Here is an 18,340-nt window from a genome sequence, read left to right on the forward strand (position 1 = left end):
ACTTCTTGAGGTGATTCGTGATTTTCAATTGATGGCTGATAATGGTATTTTGTTTGATTGTATTTATATTGACTTTTCCGAAGCATTCCAGAAAATTTTCATTCCATTTCTGATAAACAAATGTCAACTATATGGTAAAGGCCCACAAACTAAAGCATGGATAACAGATTATCTTACAAATAGAACCCAAGAAGTTGCAGTAGATTATGCTCTGTCATTACCCATGTCTATCATAAGTGGAGTTCCACAAGGCAGTTGTCTTGGGCTAGTACTCTTCTGCCCTTTTGTCAATGATTTGCCACACGTTGTTAGGAACTCGACCATAAAAATGTTTGCAGATGATGTAAAAATCTACAGGCCAGTTATGAGTGAACATGAGATTTCTTTACTTCAAGAGGATTTGGTTGTTCTGGGCCAGTGGTGTACTGCAAACTTTATGTTCATTAATGAAACCAAGTGCAATGCTGTGCACTATTTGCATAGACTCCCTCAATATTACCATTACTTTGTTGTTGGTAAATTAATTTCAAGTGTAGAATATGTTTGTGACCTTGGGATTTGTTTTGATTCAAGTCTCAAATTTAATCAACATGTATCAGATATCATCCATAAGGCTAATTACCAATTATTACGTCTAAGGCATACTTTTTCTAAGTTTAATCTTCATTCACTGATTTCACTTTATGTATCCACTGTACGTCCAGTACTTGAGTATTGCTCATCAGTATGGTATCCCCTTAATAAGAGAGATAGAGAGAGGGTTGAGAGAGTGCAATGTAGGGCCACCAAACTCATACCATACCTGAGTCATCTACCTTACCACCAGAGAATGCAAAGACTACAGTTGCCTTCTCTCCAGTTCAGACGTGATAGAGCCGACGTAATAAATACATTTCGCATTGTTAGGAATATTGATAATATCACCCCAACTCACTTTTTCACTTTTACAGAATACAGTAGTACCCATCAACACAAAATTTACTCACCATGTTCACAGAAAAGATTAGGCCAAAACTTTTTGTCAAGCTAAGTGTGGAAGACTTGGAATTCACTTCCATCAGAAATAGTTGCAAGTACCATGGTCAAGTCTTTCAAAAGTAGTATAGCCTCTACAGATTTCTATACTGGGTCCTATCACAATCCAATTTGAGAATATTTTTACTTTTGTATTAGCTGATTTGTGACAGTGTGACAGTTATTTTGTAGGCTTACTTTTGGTTGGTTTCAATTATTAACAGATATGTTTCAGTTAAGTTGGTATGCTATTGTATGTTTCAGTAATATTGTTTCCAATGTTTTCAGTTACTGTATGTTTTTGTTATGTCATTGACATTGTTATAGACTTTTTTATCATTGTTTTGTGCGACAAGCTTGTTAAAGCTTACTGTATCTTGGTATTAATAAATTAAGGTGAAAATTTCAAGGAAAGCTCAGAGGTATGTAAAACTGAATGAAAAGGCACTAGGTGCATGTTGGTTTTGAAAAAGGCAGATCAGAAATATATCAGGAACAGTTGAGGGCTTTTAATTTGAAACTTTCAATACTACTACTACTGCTGCTATTACTGATGTAGAACAAAATCAAAAGGCATCCCTGTGTCCAGTTATGTGTATCCAGTACAGTAGTCCACTATGTGTCCATAGTAGTCCACTATGTGTATCCAGATTGTCAAAATGATGTGTTTGACATATCCCAGGAACATCTAGGGGTGTTACTTTGGAACTTTCAGAGCATGCTATTGTTATGTTGAATTTAATCAAAAGACACTATGTGTATCCAAGTTTGTCATGGCATATTTGCAAAAGAAGAAACTTTTAAGGAAAGTTAATGTTCATGTAAAACTGAATCATGCAGCTTGTCAAAAGGGTATATCAGCAATGTCTCAGGAGTGGCCAATGGTATTAAGTTGAAACTCGGGCTAATATTATTACTACTTCTAATCCTTGTGAGTGAATCACAAGGGTTTACATACATCCAGGTTGTCAAAATGGCATGTGTACATTGTCTTGGGTATAGAATAGGATATATTGAAACTTTCATAAGTTGAATCAGTGGAAACTTTTAGGAAAATCTGATTGTAATGTATAACTAAATCAAAAGAAACTAGGTGTATCCAGATTATTAAAAGGGCATCTCATCTGTGCAATATCCCAGGGAAAACTAAAGGTATTATGTTGGAATTTCAGGGCAAATGTTGTTGGGGATGTTGAATTAAATCAAAAGACACTGTACATCCAATTTTGTCCAAAGGACATATCTGTGATATTGAAGAAACAGCAAAGGGTTTCAAGTTAAAACTGTCAGGATATGTTGATTAGGAACCTGAACTAAATTGAAAGATGCTAAGTGCATCCAAGGATGTATCTGCAATATTCCAGGAAAGGTTAACAGAGTTACATTGGAACTTTCAGGGCATGTGAAGGGGGGATTGTTGATTGATATTTGTCTATACTCAAGGTTATAACATGATGGGGGTAGGATTTCTTTAGCCTTGTAGAACCCTAAATGTTGTACAGATTTTCAATCTATTTATTTGGATATTATTTTCTCTACACATCCCATGGATGTGTACATCCCACGGACAAATACAAACAGAAGTTGAGAAATGAACTAGGAATTTTAAAAGATAGTAGACTAATTACCCATCAAGTATACAGGAAATTTTATCCCAAAGGTTGTCCGGCCCCAAAGTTTTATGGTCTGCCTAAGATACATAACAAAGATAGTCTTAGACATTCAATCTGAGCATGTTCCAGTCTTTCGGCTATAGGTCTAGGAAACTTTTTAGCCACCATTTTTAAGCCTCTTTTAAGCCCACAGATATCCTATATAAAAAACTCCATAGATCTTGTTGAGAAGTTAAAAATTAAAGTACAACAGAAAATACCGTTTTATCTAGTTTTGATGCAGTTTCTATGTACACTTCATGCGATGTCCATAAATGTGAGCAGGCCTTACTAAGAAAATTGGAGGAAAATTCAACTTGGTCAGATTACAAAACTTTGGAAATTGATACAATAATGACCCTTGTCCGTCTTTGCAACAAGTTCTCCTCGTATTTTAAATTCCGAAAAAAAATTTTTCTTCAAATAATGGGCTTATCCAAGGGCACTGTCTTGTCTCCTTATTTGGCAAATTTTTACATGGATTTCATAAAAGAGTCTGCTTTAAATGGTTTCCAGTTAAAACACTATCTGGTTTCGTTTCGTTGGTGATATCCTTTCTGTTTGGGAACATGGACAAGACTCTCTAAGAGATTTTTTGGCACATTTGAACTCTTTTGATTCCAATCTCCAGTTCACAATGGAACTCAAAGTTTCAGGTAAGCTGCCTTTCTTGGATGTTTTGATTATAAAATCTAATCATAGTCTTAAATTCTCTATATATAGAAAGCCGACTCATAATGATCGATGTCTACATTTCTCTTGCAATCACCCTCCTTCTGTGATAAGAGGGGTAATAATCTATTTAGTCGACAGAGTTTTAAGAATTTGTTCACGTAATCATATAAATTCTGAACTAAATTATGTCAAGGATATTCTTTTTTGCATTGATTACCCAATCAAGCTCATTGAAAATATAATAGTTAGACAATTAAAAAAGATAAAAGAACAAAATAGGGACCTTGTCCCCTTTGATTCAGTTACCTCGACAATTGAGAAAAAAACTTTCATCGCTTTACCATACATCCCAAAATTTGGCAATAAGCTTGGAAAAATTTTAAAAAAACATAATCTCTCTGTTTCTTTCAAAACAGAATAAAAAGTTAAACACCTTTTCAACTCAGAAAATGATAAAACTGACCCTGTACTGGGTAGTGGTGCATTCAGAATTCCATGTTCTTGTGGAAAATTTTACATTGGTAGGACCCATCAACAACTAGGTGAACGTTTGCATGAACACAAAATTTCAATAGATAAGTCCCTGAGATTAAAAAATAACAATGACAACTTTGATTCGGCTTTGGCTTTGCATATTTTCGTAAATCCGACCCATCTAGTTCTGTTTGACGAGGCAACCTTAATATCAACTGTAAATGGCATACCACAAACTTTTAAAGAGGTAATTGAGATAAAAAAAAATGAACCAAAATTTAGCAATAAATAGAGATACTGGAGATATTTCATTAAGCCCAATTTACAACAGTTTAATCTTGAAGGACTCAATCAATATTTTCACCCGAAATAACTTCAAAGAACCTATTTGCATATCTAATGAAAACAGAAATTGTAGACCAGCTAAAACTATTGCAAGGCAAAAGATCCTTGCCCAATCATCTTGGTAAATTCATTTTAATGGATTCATGCCTGGTTTTTATTCAGTGTCTGTTCTGTCTTTGTAAGGTCAACTTCAAAAGGTTAGATTTTCTTTTTTTTTTTTTTTTTTTTTTTTTTTTTTGTTTAGCACTGAGGACGACTTTGCGGAGGTCCTTTTCGAAATATTTGGTTATATTTTCATCTTCATGGTTTCGCCACTGGCTGACAAAATCCTCGTTTTTTCACCCTTTTTTTATTTTTCATTTGTTACTTTCTCTCCTCTCTGAGTTTCATTTATTTTCTCTACCCATCTATGCAAAGAACTATAGTACAACTATCATGAAAATTTGTAAGCCAAAATCATTAGATTTTGGCTTAAGAGATTTTCATTAATGAATACCATTTTCATTATTAGAGATTTTCATTAATGAATACCAGTATATATTGAACTATCAATCCACATTCATTTGCTCTTTTCACTAATCTAGGTTAATGTTTTTTTTTTGTGTCATGAGGAATGAAAACACATAGCTCAAAATGAAGGTTATTTCCAGTAAAGTGCAAATTACCTTCTAGTCTTTACAAGGCAGAGAGGGTGTAACCCCTTCCCTTATCTGGAGTTCTTTATGCTTATTTTAAGTTTAGTTTGGCTATTTATTGTAATTTCTATGTGTTTTGGGTTTCATTATTTATTGATAGGGATTTATTGTTATGGCTCTCTAGTGTGAAAATAACTGGTTCAAATAGGTTGGCAATCATGTAATATTTTTATCTGTATCTCAATTAATATTCAATTATTTCCATCTTAAATTTTGTGTATTTATCCTCAAAATTAGTTTGTGATATAAGTTATTCTACTTGTCAATAAATTTACATTTGAATTTTTATTAAGTGTTTGATGAACCTTTTTATAGTTTAATAAGTTGTTCCAGGGTTGTTTTTTTTCTATTTGGTGCAACTATTGACTGATGATTCATAGGGTGACAAGCTCTGTAATTCTGAGATTAGGCACCAAAATTTCATAGGCAGTCCAATAGCACTGCCTAAGTAAAGAACAAAGGGGGCACAATGTATGATTTATTTATTAATTTATTTTTTTCACCAAGGCACTTTGTATGAAAGGAGCTGTTGTAGAAACTTTGGAAGGGCTCATTTGATTGTAAATTGAAAGTTCTAGCACCCTCTTTAAGAGTTAAAAGTGATTGATGGGCAACATTCCCCCAAAGACACCCAATCAAAATTTTGAGATGGCCATCTTCTTCAGCATAGTTCAAAGGTCTATACTCTGCATGCTCATCCATAGACTCATCAGATTTGGCATATCAGAGAAGCCTACTGTAGAAGTTTCAAGCTCCTATATAAAAAATGTGGAATTTTGCCAGAAGAAAGATCATGGATGCTTGTTTATTTATTTTTTTTCCAGGGATGTTTGTATTGAAATAATGGTCCTAGAAGATAGCAAAAGGGTGTATTCAAACAAAGATTATAAGTTTCAGAGCCCTTTTTAAGTGACCAAAAAGATTGGAGGACAACTAGCCCCCTCCCATGCCTCTTTTTTCCTCAAAGTCATCCAATACAAATTTTGAGATAGTTGTTTTGTTCAGGATAGTTGAAAAATCTAATAACAATGCCTTTAGTGGTAACATGACCCCTCACATCCTGCAGGGAGAGGCTGTAAGTTATGAAAGATGTCCATTGTTTGCATATAGTATTTGTTATTGGGAAGTATACAGATATTTTTTGCATGGGGTGGGTTTCCTTGGGGAGGTAAATTTGTGGGGGTGGGCTTTCCAGGGTAAATTTTATGGTGATATGACAGAATTCCTATACAAAATTCTTTTTACATGTCTTACTTTCTCTTTGCCAACTCCATTTTGCATGTGGAGATTGTTCTGGGGGGAATTGCCTGGGGACTATTTTTAGTATGTTTGGATTTATGGGAAAAAATTTCCACAGAAGGGGGGATTTCTGGAGTGATCTGGAAAACAACAGAAATTAAAGTCTTTTTCAAATGAAAGTATGCAAAGGAAAATTTTTCAGGCTGAATTATCTGCAGGAAATTTTAAAGAGGGGAGATTTTCAGCAAAGATGGAATTATTCAGAGGGAATCTACAAGGGGGGGGGGGTATTTTACGTGGGAGGAATTTTCCACAGAGGAGTTTCCTGGGAGGGGAAGGAATTTTCTATGGAGGGTGAGCCAGATTTACCAGCACTTTTTAAAAATGGTCAGAAATTAAATAAAAAATAAGTTTTTTCAACTGAAAGTAAGGAACAACTTCAAAATTCATAACAAACAAAATTATTCTGTATATAAAGATGTTGCCGTTCTCCTCAATACTTAGCTCTTTCCACTAAAGTTTGACTGTTTCTTCCAATTTTTTAGAATGACTTCTGAAACAAAAGGGCTTTTTCATTAGAATAGGAAGCTTTTTTTTAATGCTAACCACTTCATATACGGAATAGTTTCTGTTCTTTTGGAGTTTTAATGTTTCTCTTTACTTCCAGTTGAAAAAACCTGTTTTTTTTTATGCTTAATGTCACCTAGGAAAAGTGCTGTTGCAAGGACCTTTGTAGTTGAGAAGCGTTTTTATTATTTTCTAAGAGGCTTGTAAATTATGTATTCCAAAAGACCTTTACTACATAGAAATTCAAGCAAGAACATTTGTAGTGATGAAGCTCATTATTTTAGTTAAAATATGAAAAAGCTTCTTTGTTCCCAAAAGCTTTATATCCTTTTTATCATGTAAAGACCAGAGCATAATTTTCAATTTACTGAAAACGCTTGTTATTTTGAGCTATATGTTTTTATTTCCCATAATATAAAAAAGAGAGAGAGAAAAAAAAAAAATCAAAATCATAACCAAGATTACTGAAAAAACTTATGAATGTGGATTGACAGTTTAATAAATATGCTGATATCCAGTCTTGAATGTATTAATAATTTTGGATTTTTTTAAGTCAGAAAAAGAAAACATTTAAATATATTTTCTTTTCAGTGAAGTGTAAATTATGTTCTGGTCTTTAGAAGGTGTGGGGGGTCAGCCCAATTGCTCTTAGTTTCTGCTCATTTTGGATTTGACTCAGTTATTTATTGTAATTTCTCGTTGTTTTGGGTTTCATTTATTTATTGATGGTGATATTGCTGAGAAATTATCTGATTTTATTTCTGCTCATATTTGGTTTAATGTAGTTCTTAACTGTTTCTTAAAAGTGATGGTATTATAGATAACCTTGGAAGTTCCAGCTTAATACCACAAGTTGTTACTGGGATATTGCTAATACACCCCTTTGATAAACCACATGTAGATAGTGTTTTGACTTAGTTCAACACCACTCTCACCATTCCGTAAAAGTTTTACTAATGCCCCTAGATTTTTGCAATACTAGTAGTCATAGTAACAGAAGTAATAGAAGGAGCATTGAGAGTAGTATTAGTAATAGCAGTAGTAGTAGCATTAATAGTATTCACATTGTACCTTTATGGTCTAGTTCATCATTCTCTCCTCATACCCTGATTCTGTCAACTTAACACTTCAATCTGTTTCTGAGATATTGTTAATACGCCCTTTTGAAAACTTTTGAAAATGGGCATAAATATATATATTTTTGTGTGCCCTCATAAACATATTTTGTGTGCCCTTTTGAAAATGTACATAGTGTGTTTTGATTCAGCCCAATGTTCCCTTCAACAGTCTCTGAAAGTTCTTTACTAGTACCATTAGCCAGTGATACTTGTACTAATAGCAGTAGTAGTACTACTACTACTTGTAGTAGTAGTAGTATGCACATAATGTATTTTTATTAGTTCAACATACCCCTTGACATGCCCTGAAAGTTTCAACCTAATGCTCTATGCTGTTCTTGAGATATTGCTGGCAATCCCTTTTAACAGCCTGCATATACTTAGCCTGGTTTCAATTTAATTCAACATCCCCTTCAGTCTTACCTAGAAATTTCTCCTTAATCCCTTTAGCCTTAGTAGTAGTATCAACAGTAGCAGTAGAAAAAGCACTATGTAGTATGTACGAGGGGCGTTCAAAAAGTTTGTAGAACTGCATACAAAACTTTATTTCATAAAAACAAAATCATCACTAATTTTCAATATAGTCTCCCCTGACTTCAAAGCACTTAGACCACCGCTTGAGGCCAGATCTGGACTGTAGGGTGGGTGAGCCAACTGTTTGAAGCCCATCTGATTGATTGTGGCTTGTGCCACGCGGCTCTTGTGCACCAGCGCATTGTCATGAAGAAGGAGAACACCACAAGTCAGCATTCCTTGCCTCTTTGTCTTGATGACCTGGTGCAACTTAACCATCAGATCCGAGTAATAGGCACCAGTGATGGTAGACCTTCTGGGCAAGTAGTCAATTAGCAGAAGACCTTTCGAATCCCAGAAGACTGATGCCATCACCTTGCCTGCTGAGGATTGGATCCGAAACTTCCTTGGAGGCGGCGAGTCACTGTGTTTCCACTGCCTGGAGGTGATCTTGCTCTCAGGGTCCCAGTGGTGTACCCAGGTCTCGTCTCCAGTCGCAAATGGAAGTCTTCTGGGTCTCTCCTGTAGAGCTCGAGAAGTTGTGAACTGAGCTGCATCCACTGCTGTCGATCTTGCACTTGAAGATTTCGAGGCACCCATCTGGCAGACACTTTGGAGAGATGAAGATAATTGTGAAGAATGTTGAAAACGCTCCCTTCAGAAATGCCAACTTCGGTTGCAACTTCTTTGACCTTTAAACGACGATCAGCCATGACAAGGTCTTCCACACGCTGGTTGACCTCCGGGGTCGTCACTTCCAAAGGTCAACCGGACCTTGGGTCGTCTTCCAGGGATTGACGGTCCCGCTTGAACTCTGTGGCCCATTTGGCGACCATGGAATACTTGGGAGCATCTTGCTGGAACACCTTGGCCAACCGATCTGTGATTTCTCTAGCCAAAGAACCTTCTTTGACAAGGAATTTGATAACTGGTCTGTACTCGATCAGTGACGAATCCATTTCTACAGTGATTCAATAACTTTGGAGTCTTCTTATACCTGAAAGGACAAAGCAAAATGAACAGTTTTCAGGCTGTGAATATCATTTACCTAGATAAGCATGCGTGCAGGGTTAGAACTTATTTCGTCAATTCTAAGTGTTCCGTTCTACGAACTTATTGAACGTCCCTCGTATATAGTGCCTTTTGGTTGGTTAAACAACCCCCTCAACATGCACTGAAAGTTTCAACTCAATACTCTAAGCTGTTCCTAGGATATAGCTGTTACGCCCTTTTAATAACCTGAATCAACATAGTATGTTTCGATGTAGATCAACATTCCCCTAAACATTCTCTGGAAGTTTCATTGTAATACAAGATACAGTTAGCTTCAGTAGTACAACTAGTAGTAGTTGTAGAACTAGTGATTGTAGTAGTAGTAATAGTTGTGGTAGCAGCAGTAGTGGTAGCATTACCAGTTGTAGTATAAGTAAGCACATAGTGCCTTTTGGTTAGTTCAACATCCCCCCCCTAACATGACCTGAAAGTTTCCTTAAAGCTAGACTATTCCTGGGACGTTGCTGATATGCCCTTTTGACAACCTGCATGCACAGAGGGTGTTTCGATTTAGTTTAACATTTAATTTTTTCTCATACCCTTAGCCTCAGTAGCAGTAGGCATATCAGCAGAAGTAATAGTAGTAGCAGTAGTAGTAGCAGTATTTGCAGAGGGCCTTTTGGTTAGTTCAACACTCAACACGCCCTGAGAGTTTCAACCTAATGCTATAAGCTGTTCCTGAGAAATTGCTTAAAAAGTCCTTTTGGCAACCTGAATGCACATAGTGTTTTGATTATGTTCAACATCCCCATAAATATTCTCTAAAAGTTTTGCCTTAATACCCTTAGCCTCAGTACAAGTGGTAGTCGTAGCAATAGTAATAGTGGTGGCATGCACATAGTGCCTTTTGGTGTGTTCAGAGTCCCCCTCAACATGCCCTGAAAGTTTCAACTTAATATTCTTAGCGATTCCTGAAATATTGCCTATACACCCTTTTGACAGCCTGCATGCATATAGTGTGTTTTAATTTAGTTGACCCTCCCCCTAAACATTCCTTGAAAGTTTCATTCAGCTTAATACTGTTAGCCTCACTAGTTGCAGTAATCCTCTTAGTAGTAATAGTAGTGGTAGTAGTAAACTCATGCCTTTTCGCTAGTTCAAAATTTGCCTCAACACACCCTGAAAGTTTTAAATTAATTCTCTAAGCTGTCCCTGAGATATTGCTAGTACACCCTTTTGACAATCTACATGCTCATAGTGTGTTTAGATTTAGCTCAATATCCCCTTAAACATTCCCTGAAAGTTTCGCCTATATATCCTTAGCTTCAGTAGTAGCATTAGTTGTCCTTTTGTTTGTTTTTTCAACATCTCCGTCGACACAGGCTAAAAGTTTCAGCTTAATACCCTTAGCAGTTCCTGGGACATTGATCTGTTTTGATCTAATTTAACATCTCAACATTCTCAACTCTCCCTGAAATTTTCACCTTAAGGGTATTAAGGTAAAAATTTCTGGGAAAGTTGAGATGTTAAATTAAATCAAAATACACCATGTGCATGTAGGCTGTCAAAAGGATGTATCAGCAACAGAACAATCTCCACATGTAATATTGGGTTGGCAAAGAGAAAGTTAGACAAATAAAAAGAATTTCGTATAGGAAATCTGTTGTATCTGTTATATCACTGTAAAATTTACCCTGGAAAGCCCACCCCCGCAAATTACACCCCACAGAAATTCTTCGTGCAAACCCACCTCAAGCACAAAATCTGCCCCCCCACCCATAAAACATCTGTATGCTTCCCAATAACAAATACTATATGCAAATAAAAGACACCTTTCATAACTTACAGCCTCTCCCCACGAGCGGTGGGGGGTCATGTTACTGCTAGAGGCATAGTTACTAGATCTTTCAACTATGCTGAACAAAATGACTATCTCAATATTTTGATCGGACGACTTTGGGAAAAAAGAGGCATGGGAGGAGAGCTAGTTGCCTCCCCCCATCTTTTTAGTCACTTAAAAAGGGCACAATAAGCACGCATCCATGATCCTTGTTCTGACAAAAAATGCAAAATTCCACATTTTGTATATAGGGGCTTGAAACTTCTACAGCTGGGTTCTTTGATACGCTGAATCTGATGAGGCTATGAAAACTCATGCTATTTCCGAAAACTAATAAATTCGAAAATGGCAAGATTTTTTTTTCCAGGACAATTATGATGCAGTATGCCTTCACACACAAAAAGGTATTGACTTCCTAGAGAGATATGGCAACTTTATGAAGGAAAGATGCGTAGTTGAGCAGGAATACGCTACAAAACTGAGGTAATTATATCAATTTTGTGACGCAATCCTTTAACAAGGAAAATCTATGAATTTGTGATAAGACATTTTGTGTAAGGGGTCGTGTGTTCCCTGTCATAGATGTAAAAGGCTGCATCTTCCACTCCTCTTTTTATACGCTTGAGCTTTTGAATTAATCGGCTGTTTTTTTTTTTTTTTTATTCTGTCTATTTGATGTTTAAATTTCCTCATATAAATATACATATATATATATATATATATATATATATATATATATATATATATATATATATATATATATATATATATATATATATATATATATATATATAAATGAGCAATAATTGTGTAGGTATTTATTTATTTATTTATGTATTTTTTCTCGAAAACGGCTCCATATATTTCGGGAAAATTGGCATCGTGGGATATTCTGGCCTAAAAACGATCCAGATAGGACAGAAGTTTGAGAAAATTCGTTAAGAGCCTTAATTTTGTAGAAAAAAATATTTATGGGAGTGATGTCATTTTTATATACATCAGTATTGCAATGACGTTGTCAAACTTGTCACACTTACGTGGAAAAATTGAATATTTCCATTGCATGGAAAAGTTTACATTACATTTCTTACAAGAGCAAAAAATTGCAAAAATATTTGTATATATTTTAACAAGGGGTTACAACAATTCAAAAACCTTAAAAAAGAAAACCAAAAGTTTGAAGCTTAGTAGAAATCGTTGTTAGAAATTGGACTTGGTTCAAAAATCAAATATCTTTGAAAATCCTCAGTATGAAAAGACATTAAATTGCATAAAGAGCAACAAACTGGTAATTACTAAAATATTTGTATATATTTTACAAGGGATTGCAACAATTCAAAAACCTTAAAAAAGAAAACTAAAAGTTTGAAGCATAGTAGACAATCAGTTTTAGAAATCAGACTTGCTTCATTAATCAAATATCTTTGAAAGGAGCAGTATGAAAAAGCATATCAAGGAGAAGACCCACCCTAGACGTTTGCTACGGAACCGAAAATTTATTGACGCAACGAATGATCGTTCTTCAAAAAGAAAAAACATTGTTTTCAAGACCCGCGAAGAACAAACAAATCTACATCCTGGACCATCATGTAAGACTAGACTAATAAGGGCATTGGCAAAATGTTTGAAATAATGAAAATGCAAGAAGAAAGAAAAATGGGGTTAAAATAAGCGACAGCGAGAAACAAAACATGTCGAAATTGAAAATAAAAGTAACGAGAACTAAAATAATAATTCTTTGGAACCACCTGAACTATCAAATGTGATAAAACAATGAGAACAGCCCGAACGAATTATTTTCACAACGGTTGAAAATCAACAACCTGGACTATGAAATGAGACAAGACCCAAAAAACGAAAATTTACAAGTGTTATAAATGGTAATTCGTTGGAAAAAAAGAAGTTTTTGTCCTACCACCTGAACAATTAACAAATATACAACCTTGACCTTCATGTAAGACTAGACCAATAAGGACAGGTAAAGCAAAGGGCATTGGAAAAATGTCTGAAGTAATGAAAAGCAAGAAAAAAGAAAATCGGGGTTAAATAAGCGACAGCAGAAACAAAACATGCCGAAATTGAAAATGATAGTTATCATAATTGGGTTTTGAATTTTGACATGGATAAGGTCATCAATGCTTACTATGCCTTAGTTAAAAAATTAAGTTTCGGCGATATGTATTTCATAATGACAAAAGATAAGTCGACACTCAACATTTTATAAAAGCTCCAAGCGATGAAATAGCTATAAACAACGACATTGGAGTTTATAAGGACGTTAGCCAAGAACATGATGCTGCATCAGCCTCTGTTGAAAAAAAAAAGATTCGGCGTTATGTTTTTCATAATGACAAGCCAAGACAAAAGTTAAGGTCCAATAACCAAAAAAAAAATTAATTTCACAAAGGCACCAATTTTAATTTAAGGTCATTTAAAATGTTTAAGGGGTTGATTGGTGAAATTGAAGCACAGATAAATGTGTCTAGAAAACTAGTGATATATGAATCTAAACTACTGAAGTAAAAGGCGTGGAAAAAACTTTCTGATGCATATATGAAAGAAAATTGACAAAGAGACATACGGTTGGTAATCATGGAAATGTAATGAATGGCCAAAAAAACGATCAGCACTAGTTATGACGTAAAAAAAGAATTCTTGTTTTCACAGGGTGGCTGTATCAAACCTCTGGTGATGTCATGACACCAAGAAAAGGCTCAAATTGTCTGCGGTTAGAAGACAAGCGACACTGAGAATCCGTATATAGAAGCCTGCCGAGTGCCGGGGTCTGGCGGCGAGGCTGCTGGGCTCTATATATATATATATATATATATATATATATATATATATATATATATATATATATATATATATATATATGTAAGTTCGTAGAACTGCATACAAAACTTTATTTCATAAAAACAAAACCACCACTGCTTTTCAATATAGTCTCCCCTAACTTCAACGCACTTAGACCACCAATGCTCAAGTGCCGCAATTCAAGCATGGAAGAAGTCTTGTGACTGGGAATTGAACCACTGATCCACGGCGGATATCAGCTCCTCATTGTCATCAAAACAGTTTCCACGAAGGTCGGACTTCATGGCACGAAACAGGTGGAAGTCGCCTGGGGCCAGATCCGGACTGTAGGGAGGATGAGCCAACTGTTCGAAGCCCATATGATTAATTGTGGCTTGTGCCACGCGGCTCTTGTGCACCGGCGCATTGTTATGAAGAAGGAGAACACCACAAGTCAGCATTCCTCACCTCTTCGTCTTGATTGCCTGGCGCAACTTAACCATCAGATCCGAGTAATAGGCACCAGTGATGGTAGACCTTCTGGGCAAGTAGTCAATTAGCAGGAGACCTTTTGAATTCCAAAAGACTGATGCCATCACCTTGCCTTCAGAGGACTGGGTCTAAAACTTTCTTGGAGACGGCGAGTCACTGTATTTCCACTGCTTGGAGGCGATCTTGCTCTCAGGGTCCCAGTGGTGTACCCAGGTCTCGTCTCCAGTCACAAGTCGCAAATGGAAGTCTTCTGAGTCTCTCCTGTAGAGCTCTAGAAGTTGTGAACTGAGCTGCATCCGCTGCTGTCGATCTTGCACTTGTTTTGCAAAAATGCACTTGTTCCAAATTTACTTTTTATCCCGTTACCAAAATGAAAAAACACATTGCAAAACTATCGATTCTCCCTCTCTCACTGTCCAGAAGTGACTGCCGCGGGGTGCGATGCTTTGACAAGACCCCAATCACCGATACCACCTATTGAGAGCGTATATATATATATATATATATATATATATATATATATATATATATATATATATATATATATGTATATATATACGAATATACATATATATATACGAATATACATACATATATATATATATTTATGTTTATGTATATTCTTTGAATTTTCACTGGCCTAAATTTCCATTTCACACAGTATAGCCTAGTACACCATCTCTTGAATTCAGGTTAAAAGGAAGTTTGAAGAAGATAAAAGTTTTACAAAGATTGGAAAAATACTAAGTCAATAGACTCATTATACAATATTCACTGTTGGAAAGGCTAAGTGATCAAAAATAGATAATGATGATATATTTTCCGAGTAAATAAATAACTGTGCCTATAACATAAAGATAAAAGAATTTTATGTTTTAATGCTATGTTTTAGTTATTTTCTGAAAGCAGGAAAAACTTAGTGTCGACGAAGTTTGTCTTGGGTTGGACACAAAAGCTTGCCTGGCCAAAGTATGGGCTGTTTAAGGGAAGACTAGATGCAAAAGTTCATAGAATATGAGTCAAAAATGAAAAAGCTCGCCAAAATTAAGGGTAAAAATTGAGATTTGTTCAGCCATGCCAATGCCATTCATCAGAAAGGATTCGTCCCTGCTTGTAATTAAATAAAAAAACAAGTTTTTTAAACTGAAAGTAAGGAGTGACATTAAAACTTAAAACGAACAGAAATTATTCCGTATATGAAAGGGGCTGTCCCCTCCTCAACGCCTCGCTCTTTACGCTAAAGATTTTTATTGTTTTAAAAAAATAGAGTTGTGACAAAGAGTCAAACTTTAGCGTAAAGAGTGAGGCGTTGAGAAGGGGATACCCCCTTTCATATACAGAATAATTTCTGTTTGTTTTAAGTTTTGATATCGCTCCTTACTTTCAGTTTAAAAAACTTGTTTTTTTTATTTAATTTCTGATCGTGTTTTAGTTAATGCAGCTTTTATTTTGGCTCACCGTCAATGAATAAGTAAACAAAATTTGCATAAAAATTTTACTTTTCTTTTGCTAAATGGATGTCTCTAAATTTGGTTATGACGTAATTTACAAATTAACTTACGTAACTAACTTCTATATTCGTATATTTTTCTTCTGGCAAAAAATACAAAGTTGCAGATTTTTACAGATATGAGCTTGAAAACTATGCAATAGGGATTTGTGATACGTTGAATCTGAAGGTATGATTTTCATTAAAATTCTTTCACTTGTAAGGGATATTTCCCCCCTCTTTAAAAAATCAAATAAATATTCTCAGGCTCGTAGACTTTGATTAGTAATACTAAACTTAATAAAATTTATATATTTAAAATCAGCATGTTATAAACACATTCTTTTGATACATTTATTGACATAAAAATTCCGTTTTTAAAAGTTTCGATTACTATTGAGCCGTATCGCTTGTTTTTTTTATTGTTTTTTTTTATTACGTATATGAGGGGGGTTCTCTGCTTAGTCAATACCACGCTCTTTACGTTAAAAGTAAAAAAAAAATTAATTCACAAACCCCTGAATCACAAAGGCCGTTTAATTAGAATAGATAGCTCTTTTGAAACCACTAAAAAAAAATGTCGCGTAAAGAGCGAGGTATTGCCTGGGGGGAGAACCCCCTCACATACGTTATAATTTCTGTTCGTTTTAAGTTCTAATGTTGCTTCTTACTTTCAGTTGAAAAAACTTTTTTTTTTTTTTTATTTCTGATCCTTTTTTAAATAATGCTTGGAAATCCGGTGCCCCCTTCATAGAAATGTCCCTTACCCCAAAGAAACATCCTCCACGTTATTCCTCCATCCACGTCATCCTCCACATCTCCAGAGTAACCCCCGCCTCCAGCCCCCCCCCCCTCCAGAAAAAAATCCTTCGTGTAAATTTCCGTATACGGCCCAATAAACAATAAATACTGCTGGCAATTCCGGCACCCCCCTCATAGCAATTTCCCTTCCCCCATAAAAACTTCCTTCATGAACAGTTCCTGCAACATAACCCCCGACCCCCCCCCCCCTTACCAGACAAAACCCTCCTGAAAACTTCTGTATACTTCCCAATAACCAATACTATATGTTAACATTGGGTAAAGTTCATAACTTTTAGCCGTCCCCCTGGGGACTTCGGGGAAGTCATCCTAAAAGACATAGTTATCATATTTTCGACCATGCTGAACAAAATGGCTATCTCAAAATTTTGATCGGGTGACTTTGGTAAAAAAATGAGCGTCGGAGGGGGCCTAGTTGGCCTCCATTTTTTTGGTGACTTAAAAAGGAAACTATAGCTTTTATATTTTCATTTGAATGAACCCTTTCACGATATTCTTGGACTATTGGGTCAATACGATTACCTCTAGGAAATAAAAACATAAACATAAAAAAAAACAATTAAACAACCACAAGGGTTAATTAAACTGCCAAAAAAAGAAAAAATCCAAATTTTTGCAGATAGGAGCTTGAAACCTCTACAGTAGGGTTCTCGGATACGCTGAATATGATGGTGTGATTTTCATTAAGGTTCTATTACTTTCAGGGGGTCTTTCCCCCTTTTTTTGAAAATCAGCCAAATTTTCTCAGGCGCGTGACTTTTGATGGGTAGCACTAAACTTGATGACTTGATGACTAAACTTTATATATTTGAAATCAGCATTGAAATTTGATTCTATTGATGTATCTATTGGTATCAAAAACGCGTTTTCTAGAGTTTCGGTTACCATTGAGCCGGGTCGCTCCTTACTTACAGTTCGTTACCACGAACTGTTTGACAAACACATTCAAATGAAGTTTTTTGGGAGGAGAGGCAAGTGGACCAGAGCCCCAAGAATAACCGAATTACGCAAAAATGCAGAATCTTGAGAAAAGATAATAAAAATGAAACGTTTGGGAGAAGGAGGGAAGGTAATCTACAATACACGTTGATGTGTCAGTATGGTCCGTTTTTTATATTTTTTCCTTTATAGTCTTATTTTCTGAAATATTGAATAATTCAGTAGTTATTGACCTAACATTTTAGCGTCAAAAAACTTGATTGGCTTTTGTAAATTGGAAGCGAATGTTCCTAAAGATAAGGATCAGTATAGCAAAATTATAAAGTATACATTTGCGAGTTCCCATGTAACACAATCCCTGTTTAAATCAATCTATTTAACTTTAATTCAACTCGAAACGCGTTAGGTTCACCCCCCCCCCCCACACAAATCAACCCAATTTAATTCAACCCCTGGAACAGGTTATGTTTAATGGGGTTGAGTTGAAAGGTGGTTGAATTGCTTGGGGATTGATTTGCATGGGTTTAAGTTGAATAGGAGTACAGGGGTTTAGTTAAACGCATATCATGTTTGCTATATTTTTACAGAAGCCTATTTGACAAATGCCTAAATAGAACGTATTAAAACCCTTTCTCTTTGCTAAGCGCCAAGAAATGCTGAATGTTTCAGTTCCCAAA

The 18,340-nt window shown here is 35.5% G+C and overlaps 1 protein-coding gene across 2 annotated transcripts in view; it reads left to right on the forward strand.

The window, feature by feature from the left end:
• Cip4 (formin-binding protein 1-like Cip4) overlaps positions 1–18,340 on the forward strand; it is a 175,529-nt gene that overhangs the window by 9,676 nt on the left and 147,513 nt on the right. For both annotated transcript variants that reach the window (XM_089104402.1, XM_089104403.1), the window contains exon 2: positions 11,493–11,608. In XM_089104402.1, coding sequence (XP_088960528.1) covers positions 11,493–11,608 — 116 coding nt within the window. The remainder of the gene's footprint in view (positions 1–11,492; positions 11,609–18,340) is intronic.

This window comes from Artemia sp. Qi Xiang Cuo, chromosome 18 (genome assembly GCF_049724085.1).
Source record: "Artemia sp. Qi Xiang Cuo chromosome 18, ASM4972408v1, whole genome shotgun sequence".
Lineage (NCBI taxonomy): Eukaryota > Metazoa > Arthropoda > Branchiopoda > Anostraca > Artemiidae > Artemia > Artemia sp. Qi Xiang Cuo.